This window comes from Rhamphochromis longiceps, linkage group LG14 (genome assembly GCF_057381845.1).
Source record: "Rhamphochromis longiceps isolate RC_006_pf linkage group LG14, R_longiceps_female_GT1.1, whole genome shotgun sequence".
Taxonomy (NCBI): Eukaryota; Metazoa; Chordata; class Actinopteri; order Cichliformes; family Cichlidae; genus Rhamphochromis; species Rhamphochromis longiceps.
This window is the reverse complement of record NC_140570.1, coordinates 17,178,943-17,195,490: the sequence shown is the minus strand read 5'-3', so window position 1 is coordinate 17,195,490 and position 16,548 is coordinate 17,178,943. Positions and strand designations below refer to the sequence as shown.

Genomic DNA, 16,548 nt, shown 5'->3' with positions numbered 1-16,548 from the left:
TTAATTGCATTTCTTGCCCAACCAAAAGTTTGTTTTCTTGTCCTTAAGACTTTTTAGTTAATACATTATTTGTAAATTACTCTAATGATCTAAGTCTTTTATTTGCAACCTCACTTAAATTTAATCCAAGCTATAAATTAAAAAAAAATACAGTTTTGTATTGCTAATAGAACAGCAGGTGTGCAGACAATCTGAAGTATATACAGTAATTCAATAGAAAATGTTGTTGTTCATGCATTTTTTTAAACTATTCTCTGAATGGTGTTTCCATTTTAAACATTATTTCAGGATATTGGTCGCACAGTCTTCATTCGTGTTTTTATAAGTTTGACAAAAACTGATAAAAACATCTCTTAAGCAATGGCATTTATCCACCACACACCAGGTTTTATATATTAGTTAAATCTAATCATGGATAAACCCCCCATAGATTGACCCTGTACAATGTATGCAACACAGGTGTCGAACTCAAGGCCTCAAAGGCCGGTGTCCTGCAGGTTTTTGATGTCCTTGATACAGCACAGCTGATTTAAATGGCTAAATTGCCTCCTCCACATGTCTTGAAGTTCTTCAGAGGCCTAGTAATGAACTAATCATTTGATTCAGGTGTGTAGACCCAGGGTGTTATCTAAAAACTGCAGGACACCGAACCTCGAGGCCTGGAGTTTGACACCCCTGCTGTAAAACGACAAAAGAAAACCTAAACTGTGACACCTAAATTGTCAAGACCCTGTGGATGTACTTGAGTGAATTACATTTGTGGCTTTACTTGTAAAAGTCAAAGTAGGTGGTTCCACAAAGTAAATTTAACCTGGAAGTGTATTACATTATACCAGGAAGAAAAAAAAACTGTGTATATATTAACTTCACATATTGCTAAATGCCTGACAGGTCCCCAGAAGAGTCTTTCTAGCACAGTCTGTGAACTCTTTGTCTGATCATTTGACAACACTGCTTAGGTCTTTTACACAACTTCTTTCAGCTGCTTGCTTTAGAGGTCACCGGAGCAGAGGTCTACCACCATCTCACCATATTCCAAGCATCCGCTTCTGTCACACAAGCCCTCTTGTCCTCCTTTATCCATGAATTTGCTAGGCCTTCCTCTTCTCTTCCTGCTAGGCACTCCATATTCCACATCCTTTGTCCAGTGTATCCACTGTCCCTCCTCTGCACATGTCCAGACCATTTCAGTCTTGCCTCTCCTCCAGTCTCATTGTCACAACACACCACCATCAGAATATCTTCCCAAGGGTAACAGGCCTGAAATATAAAAGATCCTCAAGAGGGAACCAAGTAGGCTTTGAAAGGGGAAAGAGTTAAGCAACTGAGCATCAGAAGAGTGTTTCGCCCTCTTGTGATTAATGAAAAGAACACTTGCACAACTGGACGTTACTGCATTGTTTTGTAATTATTTGAAATAAGTTTAAACCTTAAAACATTCTTGAAAACATATTTACTTACCACCCAACTTAACCAGAAAAAAAATCTTATTGACTCAAAAAGTAAAGGCAGAGTATTTGCATCCACAGACCTTTTTTACTTATACACAAGCGATTTATTTTACTGTCAAATATAAGGGCTCATATCCAAGCCAAGGTCAGCAGAAATTACTTATTCTTTTGCGAAACGATTATTCTATTGCAAAAGTATTACAGTCAGTGCACAGTCATATTGTTGTCATCTCCTTGCCATTACTGGTGCTCTTGGTGTCCACATTAGTGACACTCTTCTTGGTAGTCGGATCCTCGCTGATAAACTGGAGGATGTTACGCAGGGAGCGGTTCATGCTGTCTTTGAAGCTTTGACCCAGACACACATAGAGCAGAGGGTTGAGGCAGCTGTTGAAGTAAGCCAGGAAGAGCGCTACAACATGTGCCAGGTGAAGTTTGGGGCTCGCAGAGGAAACCCGAGAGGTGGTCAGCATGAGGAAAACCACAATGTGCAGAGGTATCCAGCACAAGAAGAAGCTCAGCACCACAGCGATGATGACCCTCAGGGTTTTCTTGGATCCAGTCCGACCCCGTGTCATTCTCCTCTGTGTCTTGTTGAAAAACACCAAGTGACAAACTAGAATAACCAGGAAAGGAATAATGAATCCAATCAGGAAGCGAAAAGCAGAGATAGGCCAGGCACTGTCTACAGTGTACTCCATCCTACACTCTCTCTTCTCGTCACCTGCCACAATCTGCTTGGCGTACACAAACTGTGGGATACTGCCTATCAGGGCCAGGACCCACACAACAACACATCCATAAGCACCCTGTTTGGGGCGCCTGTGGTTCTGACACCAGATGGGTCTAATGACCAGCAACAAACGATCCACGCTGATCACAACCAGCTGCAGGATGCTGCAGTACATCACCAGGTAAAACAGGCCTCTGATGAGCATGCAGGCCAGTGGACCGAAGTGCCAGTGATCGTCGTGGACCAAAGGGACCATAAGCAAGGGGATGGAGAGGCAGCACAGAAGATCAGCCAGAGCGAGGTTGAGGAACCAGAGGGAGGTGACAGAGCGGGACATGCAGAACCCCGTCACCCACACCACCACAGCATTTCCAGGCACACCCAGCAGGACCACAAGGCTGTACATGACCAGAGCCACTATCTGGATCGGCTGAATCTCAGGAGTCACAGACTCAATAATCTCAGGAAATGTGTTATTATCATCAGGAAATGTGTAATTATAGTCACCGTAATCCATGATTCCTTACAACTGTGAAGTATAGGGTATAGATTAGTGTCGTGCATAAAATTAACATTAGAATGAGAGAATGATTCATTCAACAATATCTGAACGTGAAAGTTCTAACCGGGCTTTGGAGCGCCTACTGTGACGTCGCAGCACGTTTTCCTTTGAAGTGTAAGATTAAAGGCATGTGAGGGCTTAAATACTCCTCAGGTAACAACCACTGCACCAACTGCACCTTCTAAAAGTCGCCTAAAGGTTTCACTATAGGTTCTTTATCATTAGGCAAGGCAACAACTGCACCTAGCGTTGAAAACAAATTTTAACAAAATTTATTGATTCAATAGGCTTCTACGAATCTCCAACCCAAACTCTCTGTAGAAATGCGGCGCTCAGTATTCAGCCGCACAACTTCTTCAGACACTGATGGCTTTGAGGAGCTTGACAGCTGTTATGTTGAGCCTGATGGGTTCCTTTTACCGATTTTCGATTCCAGAGATGAACAGTTACCCACCTCTGAAACACCTAAGGTTCCCGAAAATCCCCAACCAAATGACCAGTACAGTCATACAAGTCCTTCAGATACTGATGTCTTTGATTGTACAGAATATTATTTTGAAGATGATGGGCCCGTTTTCCCGATTATTGATTCCAGAGATGAACAGTTACCCACCTCTGAAACAACTGAGGTTCCTACAAGTAGTGATGTCTGTGATAATCCCGACCCAGGAGACCAGTACAGTCATACAAGTCCTTCAGATACTGATGTCTTTGATTGAACAGAATATTATTTTGAAGATGATGGGCCCGTTTTCCCGATTATTGATTCCAGAGATGAACAGCTAGACACCTCTGAAACAACAGAGGTTCCCACAAGCAGTGAATTTGATGGATCTGAGGACAATGATAATGTTGTTAGAGGAAGTCTTCAAGAAGAGGAAGGAGAAACAATTTTTTCCCGAGCTCAAACAAGCCTTTCAGCTCTTTCTTCCTTTATTATGGTTCCAGTTGAGTCTGTGAGCTGAGGAGTAACTTATGTCACCGGCCAAATCCTTAATATTGGTCGAGCACCATTTACCTCCCCCACTAGTGAAACTGAACTGCCACCCACTTCTGAAACAGCTGAGGTTCCCACAACCAGTGTTTCTCTAAACACAGATGAAAAAGAACAATCACCCACATCAAAACAATTTGTAGATTCGAGGGACCGGTATGATACACCCGACTGGGCATTCTTGTTTGAACCTGAAAACACAACAAGGGAACAAAGATTAAATTTGATACCTGAAAGTGAGGAAAGAAACGAACAGTCCCCTCTCTGAAACAGCTGAGGTTCCCATAACCAGTGTTCATATGAACAACTCTGAAGATGAACAGTCTCCCACCAGTGAAACACAGGTTCCTACAGACAGTGTTTCTGTAGATATAACTGAAAATGAACAGTCACCTTCTGAAACAGCTGAGGTTCCTACAACCACTGTTTAAATGAACAACTCTGATGAAGACACGTCAACTAGTGACAGTTACAGCACTGATTTATTCAATGTTTACCCTCCAGAACCTTCAGCTATTAACAGATCTGAGGAGAATGAACAAACGAGCAATGCAAGTATTTTTTCCAGAGTTTACAGAAACCTTTCAGCTTTGTATTCATTTATTAGAGCTCCAGTTGAGTCTCTGGGACAAGGAGTACTTTTCGTCATCAGGTTCATCCTTACTATTTGTGGAGTACCGTTTACCTTATTGTTCAATATGTGTTCGGCAATTACTCGGCGTATGTTTCCCCAGACCCACAGACGAATTTCATCCCTAATTCCTACACTGAGAAGATTCTTACGTGCACATTGTTGTGCAATTGTTATAATTTTTTTCTTCCATGTATTGACAATTGCACTTATAATATTCTTCGGCATGAAAAGATCTGATTAGTTCAATCACTAATTTTAGCAAACAAACACCAATTGCTATAGCAACATTTTCACATGAAATTCAATATCCTTAACATATAATGACATCACAACTATCCCCCAGCCAGTCGCAGCAGATGGCTGCTCCTATGAGTCTGGTTCTGCTGGAGGTTTCTCTCTGTTAAAAGTGAGTTTATCCTCCCCACTGTCGCCTTAGTGCTTACTCATAGGAGATCATTTGATTGCTGGGGGTTTCTCTTTAATACTGTGCGGTTTTAACCTTACAGTATAAAGAGCTTTGAAGTGCCTGTTGTAACTTGGCACTATTAGATAGACTTCAATTGGCTTCAACTGACAAAACATTGAAAAAAAACAAAAAAAAAACCAATCAATAAATAAATAATGGTGTGTGTGTGTGTGTGTGTGTTTTTAATTTTTCTATACCAGGGTAAGTGCTAAAGCTTAATGGGTTACAATTATAGCCCATAATTGTAAGAATAATATGTGGCTTTTAACAGATTATTCTTGTAACAAATGTGAATGTGCTGAGTGGCTGTGGCACTGTGCACAGGATAAAACCTCTTGATTTTAGTGTCATGTAGAACTAGATTCAGGCCAAAGATTGCATTTAAGTAACATTGGTGATTAGAAGCCAGTCTTTTGATCTTTTTGTTTTTGTTTTTTTAAAGTCTTTCTGATAAGGTTATTTTAAAGTTTGTTTTTTTAAGTCATAGACCTATTTATATTGGTTTCCCTGGTTTTAAACAGAAAATTTAAGCTCTTCATTAAAACAAATGCAGTGTTTACCTGTACGGGCACTGACAGCCACTAGAGGTCCCTTTACTCAACGTTTACATTCATCAGTAACTTCCTTCTCAAATGCTAATGCTTGCCAGATTAAATAGGCTTGTTAAGGGACAATATGTTTTGTTCTTAATATCAGATTATGTTATCTGTCTTTTTCATCATTCATATTTTATTGATGAGACTTTCGATGGAGGAGTAGCAAATACGCAAAGATTAACTGGTGATTTCTACAGGGTTTTTGCTGGCTGCATGTACAAAAACTCAGAAAGCCTTTCAAGAAGACAGAGTAAAGATGAATTTATAATACCTTCATTTAGACTGCATATTTATCAGATTTTTGCTGACATTGACTCTACTTCAGAATATTTATATATTTTTGCGTTCAACGTTTGATAATGTGTCACGCGCAAAAGCATCAGGTCTAAGAGCCGTGCTTAGAGAATGCTTTGTAGTAAATCAGAAGAGTCGACTCCCATTGAGCGAGAGCCGGCTCCTCACTTTATTTCCTTTCGCTGCTCAGCTCCCACACAGTGGCTCAGCTATGCTCCAATCCCTCCATCATTATCTGAAAAACAGAGAGGGTGAGAGACGCGGCAGTCAAGTGGAGTGTGCGTCTGTCCTCTCAGTAAGTGAGTGAGACAGACAGCGGTGAGGAGGGCTGTGCGAGTGCATCACAAAAACACATAAATATGCCTGACACCCATAAACGAAGCAGCATCTGGCTGCAGTTTAAAGACTTTTTTGTCTCGGTCTCGTCTCAACTTTGTCTTGGTCTCGATACCATCTGGTCTTGGTATTGTCTTGGTCTTGGTTTAGGCGGTCTTGACTACAAGTCTAATGATCTCATCCACTTGCATATCTGGTGTGATCAGAGGTGGCAAAAGTACAGCTATTCGGTACAAGTCGTTCAGTTATTAGTGTTAAGAAATACTCCAGTAAAAGTTGAAGTATTAAACAGATTAAACTTCTTTACTCTTTGAGTACATTTCAGAGCCTCTTAAAAAGTACAGCATCTGAAATGCACTTAAAGAAAGTAAATGGGTCTAGTTTATGTTGCCTACATTGTTGAGGATGACTTTGCATCTAAACAGGAAAATGAGCACAGTCAGGGGTTAAAGTTGCATTCAGCAGGTGGGGGAACCCTAAATTTGGTTGTAATGGCTCAGTGTGGGGAAACACGACTGAAAATAAATTCTACTGAGAGCTCCTGCAGATTTTCTTAGTGTAGAGGCTGTGATCAGCTGATCTGCTGCTCTTTGTGGATGGACACAACTGAACTCAGCATGATGTCAGCAGATGTTTCATGAGTTGTCCTGGCTGATTTCCATCCTCTGCTCTAACAATGCACTGTTCATACTGTCTTTTTTTCTAGATGGTATAAAGTTTGTATGTTGGTGGAATTCAGTCAATGAATCTCAGTATTATCAGCTAAAAGTCATCTTTAGTCTGACCATGAGCACCACAGCCACCGTGTAGCAGCCACAAACTGTTCTTTTCTCTGCACTAACCTGCAAAGTTTTTCAAGCAACCTTTAAATAGCAGTTAGTCTGCCTCAGTTTGATTTGCAGCATGTTTCGTGATACGAAAAACATAATGCCACATCCAGTATCTGATTTAAAAACATAAGGACTTACATGCAAGCTTTAAATTTCCAGTTTATCAAATACCACCGAGAAGTCATTACCTTTAAATATAACCGCTCTTCTTCCTCTCCTGACCTCTTTCTTATCTTGCTCCATCTCTGAGTGAATTTAGCTCTTTCTATTTTCTTCCTGTGAAATACAGCAGCTGGAGCTTTAGCTAGCAACACACTGTGAGACAAACAGCACGCAAACAGTTTGTGTGTTTGCTGAGCTGATAGAAATGCTATCTGTTCCGATAGTAATAACTTAAAAGTAGGGCTGTCAGCGTTAAAGCGTTAATGCCCTGTTAAAGCATTAATGCTGACAGCCCTACTTAAAAGTGGAAATAAATAAATAAATTATAAAGATCAATCAATTGGACCAGTATGGCAAAGCTGTAATGTTCCACTTGGGAAAATAAATCTGTTGCACATTTTTATTGGCCTTCAGACAGGCCTTCTGATTGCTACAGTGCCGAACAACACAGGCCAAAGGAAAAGAAACTGTTGTGAGGAAGGCAAGGGAAGAGCAGGGAGGAAAGGATAACTGGAAAACCATACTATGTTATGCCATGTTTTGATTTTCTTTAAAGGGTAGAAAACATGTTGGATCACACTACATTCAAATCTACCACAGAAATGTAAATAGCATGTTGTTCTTTACCACTGATATTAACTAAAATGACCAGTTTGCCTGCTGACCCTGTAAAGTTTACACCTGCACAGGTGCATTGTCAAGCCCTGCCTGCTGGCAGAACGCAAGTTCTGAGAAATTACCATTTCAGGTCCTCCATAAACCCATCATGGTGCCTCTTCAAAGTGATGTCTGCAGCTCTGCAGAAAAATTCTGCCAGTCACCCGAACCATGACAGTACCCCCCCGTCACCATGGGCTAGTGTACCGTGGTGAAAGTTTGCGTGACTCAGTCCTGAGTGGAATGTCCTTGCCCGCCAGCCATACGTTTTGTCCCCCCGTGTAAACTGGAGCAATTGAACGGCGTTGATAGGCATACTGGTGTTGGCAGTTGACTGACCTGAGTAGTGCTTGCCTAGTCTGATCCCAAGCTCGTCGACAACGCTGTAGATGGTGTTGAATGGAAAGCTACTCAAGTTGCAGAGGATGTGAGTGAATTACGAGCGTATTCTGCCCAGTGCAGACAGGTGGACCATGCAAGGTCATGCAGCGGAGTATGGTTTCTAATTCTTGATTTAACCGTTCAGTCTGACCGTTTGTTTGGGGATGATAACCAGAACTAAGACAAGGTTTGGCTCTGAGAGCGGTGCAGAAAGCCTTCCAGGCTCATGAGGTGAACTGCAGGACGCGGTCGGAGACTATTTCTACAGGTAGTCCTCTGAAAATGAAAATGTCCTCTGAAAAACCAGAATTTGAGTAGTTTCAGTGGTAGTGGGAAGCTTATCTAAGGCGCCAAAGTGGGCGGCTTTGGAGGACCTGTCAATGATGGTGAGTATGTAGTAGTTTTTGTCAGCTGACAGGTGACGAGCATGATACGTGACCATGGCACAGGGAGCAGTTGTAAAAGCCTAGCTGGGTGTTAAGTGTTAGACTTGTTGCGTGCACATACTGGACAGACAGCCACATACTCTCAGACATCCTTTTCCAGGGTGTCCCAATAGAAATGTCTTTTAATTAGGGAACTAGTCCTACCTCTTCCTGGGTGGCATGCAAACTTCGCCTTATGAATCCAGGACCTTAGAGCGAGCTGCAGCTGGAATGAATTGTCAGGTCCTGTGCCTGGGTCAGGCTCCATCTCCAAAATCCAATTGATTTCCTCCTCCACCTCCCACATGACCGCCCCCACCTTGCAGTTGGCAGGAAGGATGGAAGGAGCCTCTTCCGGTTCCGTGCTGTGGGCAAACTGCAGAGAGAGCGCATCCGGTTTGATGTTACGGGAAACTGGTCGATATGAAATGGAAACATTGAAAGAATAAAGATGTGCCTGATGAGCATTTACCCTCTTGGCTGAGTGAAGATACATGAGATTCTTATGATCTATCCAAATTACAACAGGATGCTCAGCACCCTCCAGCAAGTGCCACCACTCCTCCAATGCAAGTTTCACAGACAGGAGCTCCAAGCAGGATTCGAACCTTGCCCTCCTGGTCTAAAGGTAGCTATTTAGCTCACTGAGCCAACCTCTTTCTCAGCCAGGAGCCAGGAGCTCCCTGTCCCCCACATCATAATTTTGTTTTTGTGGGACAAGGGCAGCGAGAGAAAAAGGCACATGGTTTGAGCTTGGAGGGTGTTTTGTAAAAGCACTACTCCAACCCCAACATCAGAAGCATCAACTTCTATGATAAATGGTTAATGGACATCTGGGTGAATCAGGACTGGAGCCTTGGAAAATAGTTTTTGAGTTATGCAAAAGCGACTCAACTACCTGGTTCCCCAGAAAACGGCTCTGGCTCAGGGGAAGCAGCGTCCCGGAAACAGGGCGTAACCGAAAACATGGCTGAGCCTTGGGGAATAGGAGTGGCTCTCTCTAGAAGAGGTGGCGGTATAGGTGCAGCTGCAGCAGCTTCCAATGTGGGAGCTCCACTGGGCTGGGATTCTTGGATGGCCGTAAGAATCTTAGCCTGGCTGTCACTGAGGGATTTTCACTGAGCTAAAAGGTACTGGATTGATTGCTTTTGGCTACCAAGTATCGCACCCTGCATCGTGACAGCCGTCCGGGTTGGATCTGCAGGGTCCATAGTCCATAGCCAGATCGTGTTGTCACAGCTATTTGCAAGCTTTGCAAGCTCCTTTGACTACGATGACCTGGATGACTGAGAACCTTCACAGTCACAGCTATTATTTCATACTATTTAATTATCAATAAATTTTTACAGAGAAATAGACAAAAGACAGTCTCCCTTCAGCGGAAGAATAAAATGATATGGTTTGAAAATGCCATAAATAAACCTAGGTGCAACTGGAGAGACTATTGTTGGCATTGCTGTGATTCTTATACCTGGTGCACTAATTTGTTGAGAAAACGTTTACTCTTATTCAAACTGTTTTTGCGCCTTCTCTCAGTTTAGCACTAGGTTTATGAACTTGCTAGCTACTAGATAAGAGCCAAGGCTAAACTTTTCCGGAAGGTTTAGCCGTTAGGGGGCGGGGCTTTTTTCAGTCCTTGTGAACTTTTGTAACATATGAACTGTATATTCTCTACCCCTGTATTTATTCTAATCGTTTGTGGCAGTTTTTGAACATCAGTGGCATCTGTTAATGCCAAATCTAGGCAAGGGGTTGGAGGTGTGGTGTGCTCAAAATATAGCTATTCCCCCCCCCCCCCCCAAGTAATTCTAACATTTTTGGGGGGGCAGAAAAGGGAAAATAAGAATTTATCAGGGTTGGCTGAAGGAGAACCCAAATGCTGGACTTTTAGAATGGAGAAAGCGAGTTTATTTACACAGAAAACAGTGCCAACAGTCCACAGTGTGTGCTTTCCCAATTCCCCGTGCCGTGATTCCTCTCCGTGATGCGTGGTTGTGCTTTGTCCTCCTCAATGCCTGTGTTCAACTGTGTACTGCTCCCTCCACACGTTTCCGTAATCACCCTGGAAACAAGAGATGCCACAATGAGTACTGCCCCATCCACTGGCCGACTAAACACGTTAACCATTCCAACAAGAAAGTATTGAAAACCCGAGCTCCGCACTAACTGTATTTCTAGTTTAATGATCCCGTGCCGACTGCTGCTCCACTGCTCTCTTAAGTAGAGCCCCTTGATTAGCAGATCAGCAACAGGTGAGTTATTATCACAGGTGTGGCTGGCTCCAAGGCAGGGACTCTCCAGACCTGGTGGGGCAGCAAAACGGACACAACAACACACAGGGAAACGAGGAACGAGGAGCAGATCACACCACAACCATAAATGATTAAGAAAGACGAATAAAACTCATAATATTCATTAAACTCAAAAAATAACACATGATCCCCAGGTCACAGACCCAGGCCCATGACAGAATTAATTGTTTTACTATGTGCACAAATTATAATCGTGCATTTTATCATTACTTCTATGAAATTATGGAAGCATTATGGAAGCTGGCAGCTTGGTGCTACTTGCTGTTAGAGAGGCTGGATGTTTGGATGGTTAGAGGTCAATCAACCCTGAATTAGACAAGTGGAAGAACATGGATGGCATCTTATTTTTATGTACTGGACATTTTAATAATAAGTTCCACTTTCTTTCCTAAGAGGGTCCTCTACACTTCTATACAAATCTAATATATTCATATGTATTATTCCTTTCAACTTAATAATTTGCATTTTGTATAAGTCTTTCCAGTTCATTAAAGACTTGCTAATGTTTGTTTTAATCAGCTAGTTGTTATTAAATAGAGACAGGCAGTTCTGCATTTTGCAGCTGTTTCCTGCTTATTACACAGAAACTACCAGAGATATTTCCAGGTAATAGTCACACTTCTTAATAGGTTATTAATGTGTTATTAAATGGAAACAGGCAGTTTTACATTTTGCTGCTCGATTTTCTGCTTATTACAATTTAGCAGGACTTGAAATGTTTGTCAGTGGGTAAAAAAATAGTATTATGCACTCAGAAAACATGCTTGAAACATGTTTGAAACATGTTTGTCCTACAGCAGCCACAGTAGGCCACATGTAGTGTCCAATACACTTATATGATTCAGGTTATTAATCATAAGGTCCACCTGTTTTTTAACCCTGAGAAATGAAGCTTCAGAGATGTAAAGTGTGTCTTCCTCTTGTGGTGTATGAAAATAACACTTACTGCACCTTTCTGTAATTACAGGTGTGAAGAAATCAAACTTCTGTGTATATATTTTATTTCTGTCAAACAATTTGAACAAAAACATGACAAAAAGGCAAACGATACATGATAAAAAACAAATACCTTAATAGAATCTAAAGTATTCCTTTTGTGAGAGAAAAAACTAGAAGTGCCAAGAATTTTGTTGCATAAGACATGATGTTTCACAGAAATGTTGCAGAATGAGTAACGGTTTTGAAACATTTGAAACCTCTAACGATTCTTTAAAACATATTTACTTACCACCGAACTTAACCAGAAAAAAATCTTAGTAGCTCATGAAAAGTGAAGGCAGGGTATTTGTATCCACAGACCTTTTTTTGCTCATATAAATCAAGTCAAATCTAATGGCTCATATCCAAGCCAAGGCCAGCAGAATTTACTTATTCTTTTGTGAAACTTCAACTGTGATGGAAATTGTTATATTACACCAGTCCTGTCTGTGTATTAGAGTCAGTACACAATCACAATCATAGGAACCCTAACTCAATGTTCCTCACATCAGTGGAGGAAAAAGAAATAATTGACATTGTACACATGTGTAAATATAAAACATCCACTGATTGTAATGATATTGACATGAAAATCGTCAAGAAGGTCATTGAAGGAATTGTAGGACCTCTAACATATATTTGCAACTTATCATTTCAGACGGGAAAAGTGCCAAACAAAATGAAAATAACTAAAGTTGTGCCGCTGTATAAAACCGGGGATAGACGCCACTTCACAAATTACAGGCCTGTTTCTTTACTACCACAATTCTCCAAAATCCTAGAAAACCTGTTTAATAAACGATTAGACAAATTCTTAGATAAATATAAATTACTGTCTGACAGTCAATATGGATTCAGATCAAAAAGATCAACATCTCTGGCATTAATCGAATCAATTGAGGAGATTACGAATGCTATAGATCAGAAACAGTATGCAGCTGGAGTATTTCTGGATCTCAAGAAAGCATTCGACACAATCAATCATGACATATTAATTAATAAACTGGAACGGTATGGGATTAGGGGGGTTGTACTGCAATGGGTGAAAAATTATTTAAGTGACCGGAAACAATTTGTGAAGCTGGGTGTCCATTCCTCATCATGCTTGGACATTGCTTGTGGTGTTCCACAAGGCTCTGTACTGGGTCCAAAATTATTTATTATTTATATAAATGATATTTGTAAGGCATCTGATATATTAAAATTAGTATTATTTGCAGATGACACAAATATTTTTTGTTCTGGGGGGAATCTAAAGGAGCTGCTGGATACAATTACTTCAGAAATGTGCAAAATTAAAAAATGGTTTAACAGGAACAAACTATCGCTAAATCTAAGTAAAACTAAAATTATCTTATTTGGGAATTCCCTTAGAAATGCACAAGTGCAGATTCATGTAGATGGTGTGGAAATTGAAAGAGTACTTGAACATAAGTTTCTTGGTGTGATTATAGATGATAAATTAAACTGGAAGTCTCATATAAATCATATACATAACAAAATTTCAAGAAGTGTCTCAATCTTGAGTAAAGTAAAACACATTCTGGACCACAAATCACTCCACATTCTCTATTGTTCCCTGATTGCACCGTATTTGAATTACTGTGCAGAGGTTTGGGGCAATACTTACAAATGTTCGCTATCATCAATCTTTATATTACAAAAAAGGGCCATAAGGATAATCCATAAAACTGGTTACAGAGATCATACAAATCCACTATTCTTAAAATCAAAAATTCTAAAATTCACAGATCTGGTTCATTTTCTCACAGCACAAATTATATATAAAGCAATAAATAACCTGCTTCCTGACAATATTCTAAAAATGTTTTCTAAAAGGGAACGGGGATACAATTTGAGGGGGGAATTAAATTTAAAACATCCTCGTATCCGTACAACATTAAAAAGTTTTTGCATCTCTGTGTGTGGAGTGAAGCTGTGGAACAGACTAAGTAAAGATATGAAGCAATGTCCAAGCATGGCGCAGTTTAAAAAGCGGTTGTTAATGGGGTTATTGAAAATGTGTATATGTGCGTATGTGTGTATATACGTAGGTATGGATAGATAGAAACATATATGTGTATATATTAAAAAAAATAAAATAAAAAAATAAAAAAAATTACACATAACATATAATGTAATTACAAGGAGGTATTTCTGTAGTCTATTGATACTAGATAGTGGAAAAGGGGTGGGATTAAATAAGCTTATGCTTCTTCCTGCTCCTTTTTGAACATGGACGTTATTTGGAGTTGTGGTTGCTCGTTTTCCTTTTGTTTGCTTTGTTCATTTGTCTCTTTTAATTCTATTTTTTTTTATACTTTTTCAACATGTTCAAAATAAAGATTCAATCAATCAATCAATATTGTTGTCATCTCCTTGCCATTACTGGTGCTCTTGGTGTCCATATGGGTGATGCTGATCTTGGTAGTCGGGTCCTCGCTGATGAACTGGAGGATGTTACGCAGTGAGCGGTTCATGCTGTCTTTGAAGCTTTGACCCAGACACACATAGAGCAGAGGGTTGAGGCAGCTGTTGAAGTAAGCCAGGCAGAGCGCTATAACGTGTGCCAAGTGAAGTTTGGGGCTCACAGGGGAAGCCCGAGGGGTGGTCAGTATGAGGAAATCCACAATGTGCAGAGGTATCCAGCACAAGAAGAAGCTCAGCACCACAGCGATGATGACCCTCAGGGTTTTCTTGGACCGAGTCCGACCTCGTGTCATTCTCCTCTGTGTCTTGTTGAAAACCACCAAGTGACAAACTAGAATAACCAGGAGAGGAATAATGAATCCAATCAGGAAGCGAAAAGCAGAGATAGGCCAGGCACTGTCTACAGTGTACTCCATCCTACACTCTCTCTTCTCGTCACCTGCCACAATCTGCTTGGCGTACACAAACTGTGGGATACTGCCTATCAGGGCCAGGACCCACACAGCAACACATCCATAAGCACCCTGTTTGGGTCGCCTGTGGTTCTGACACCAGATGGGTCTAATGACCAGCAACAAACGATCCACGCTGATCACAACCAGCTGCAGGATGCTGCAGTACATCACCAGGTAAAACAGGCCTCTGATGAGCATGCAGGCCAGCGGACCGAAGTGCCAGTGATCGTCATGGACCAGAGGGACCATAAGCAAGGGGATGGAGAGGCAGCACAGAAGATCAGCCAGAGCGAGGTTGAGGAACCAGAGGGAGGTGACAGAGCGGGACATGCAGAACCCCGTCACCCACACCACCACAGCATTTCCAGGCACACCCAGCAGGACCACAAGGCTGTACATGACCAGAGCCACTATCTGGATCGGCTGAATCTCAGGAGTCACAGACTCAATAATGTCAGGAAATGTGTTATTATCATCAGGAAATGTGTAATTATAGTCACCGTAATCCATGATTCCTTACAACTGTGAAGTATAGGGTATAGATTAGTGTCGTGCATAAAATTAACATTAGAATGAGAGAATGATTCATTCAACAATATCTGTGACAAATGTTTCATCGAAAAGATTTTCATGATTCACTAAAATAATACAGTTCAATCCAGAAAAGCTAATGTTTGTTTTTTAAATTCAAACTAATACTTTAGTATTAACTCACCAACTGTTCAGCCTCTGTTTGTGTTGCTCTGTCACCACTGAGAGGAAGTTGTAGAGCTGGTCTGCTTCTGTGCTTTATACTCTCACCCCACCCCATGCAAACACAGTTGCACAAGAGTCCTGCTAAAAGTACAAGTCCTCTGCATGTGAGTGTACATTTGATGACTGCAATCAAAAAAATTGGTTAATGTAAAAATGCCGTTTTTATGTCAAAATTTAGCTGTAACTTCACAGGAAATAATTAAATCATAGTTCATACACTGAGAAAAAAAACAAAACAAATGGAAGCTGACCTCGACTACTTTGTCGTGCTTGCTTTATTCACCAGTTTACTGGTAGTGCTACAAATTATTTTTCCCTTATTTCAGTGCTCACTATAAAATAAAAGTCTATTGATATGTCAGGATCGGTAATTTTAAAAATAATTACTTCAAATGTCTATCTTGTCAAAATAAAAGTCTTAATAATCGTGTTTAAAGTATGAATACTAAATGTCATGGAGTAGCCCTGTGACGTCTAATCACACAACACAGCATGCTGGTACTGTAGCCTTGCCACACGTGAAATTCTAAGAAATTAAAAGTGTTAGAGTTTTAAAATATAAATCTCAGTTGTACTCCCAATTGCAAATGGTCGGGGGTTTTTTTAGACCTTTAAGCCTAGTGTTATAGTCATTAGGGGGATTTAGTCAATGTGCTATAAAGGAGCAAATAAAGTTTTTGAGATGTTTACAGCATGATTTCATTGTATGTGGTTTCAGATAGCTAGATATGTTTCCTACTTTTACCTAACACCTGTCTTTTGATAATGGATTAAGCAATGTTATAAAATAATTTAGTATTTAATTGTTATTTTTTTTTGGATTATGTGGCAGGAGGTTGTGTATCATTGTGTATCAGGCCATGGTGCTAAGGAGGCCACAGTGGCTGTACTCCCAGGACCTCCAGCTGTAATGAGTCACAGCCTGGTCCAGAATGGCTTCCTCAGTCAGTGTATTTAGTTTTGCATTGGTGTATTGTAGTGCCAATAACACTGAACTGTTCAACTGTGTGAAGGCCTTTTTATTTTCTGCAGTAATTAATCATTTTGCAAAAACACTCAAAAATGATTTCCTGTTTCAACGGGACAAAAGACTTTA

General features: G+C 40.7%; 2 protein-coding genes across 2 annotated transcripts; both read right to left on the bottom strand.

Moving 5' to 3' along the window:
• Positions 1-1,666: 1,666 nt before the first annotated feature.
• Positions 1,667-2,701, bottom strand: LOC146653873 (C5a anaphylatoxin chemotactic receptor 1-like). The gene has a single exon (XM_085380665.1). The coding sequence runs from the start codon at positions 2,699-2,701 to the stop codon at positions 1,667-1,669; it is 1,035 nt and encodes a 344-aa protein (XP_085236791.1).
• A 9,181-nt stretch (positions 2,702-11,882) lies between these two features.
• Positions 11,883-15,445, bottom strand: c5ar1 (complement C5a receptor 1). The gene is made up of 2 exons (XM_085379814.1): positions 15,412-15,445; positions 11,883-15,218 (listed from the first exon to the last, which is right to left on the bottom strand). Exon 2 carries the CDS (start codon positions 15,204-15,206, stop codon positions 14,163-14,165), a length of 1,044 nt encoding a protein of 347 aa, XP_085235940.1. The 5' UTR covers positions 15,207-15,218; positions 15,412-15,445; the 3' UTR covers positions 11,883-14,162.
• Between the last annotated feature and the right edge of the window lie 1,103 nt (positions 15,446-16,548).

Excerpts from the sequence above, each read along its gene's own strand:
- LOC146653873 (XM_085380665.1), bottom strand. The coding sequence starts at position 2,701 with ATGGATTACGGTGACTATAATTACACATTTCCTGATGATAATAACACA.
- c5ar1 (XM_085379814.1), bottom strand. The coding sequence starts at position 15,206 with ATGGATTACGGTGACTATAATTACACATTTCCTGATGATAATAACACA.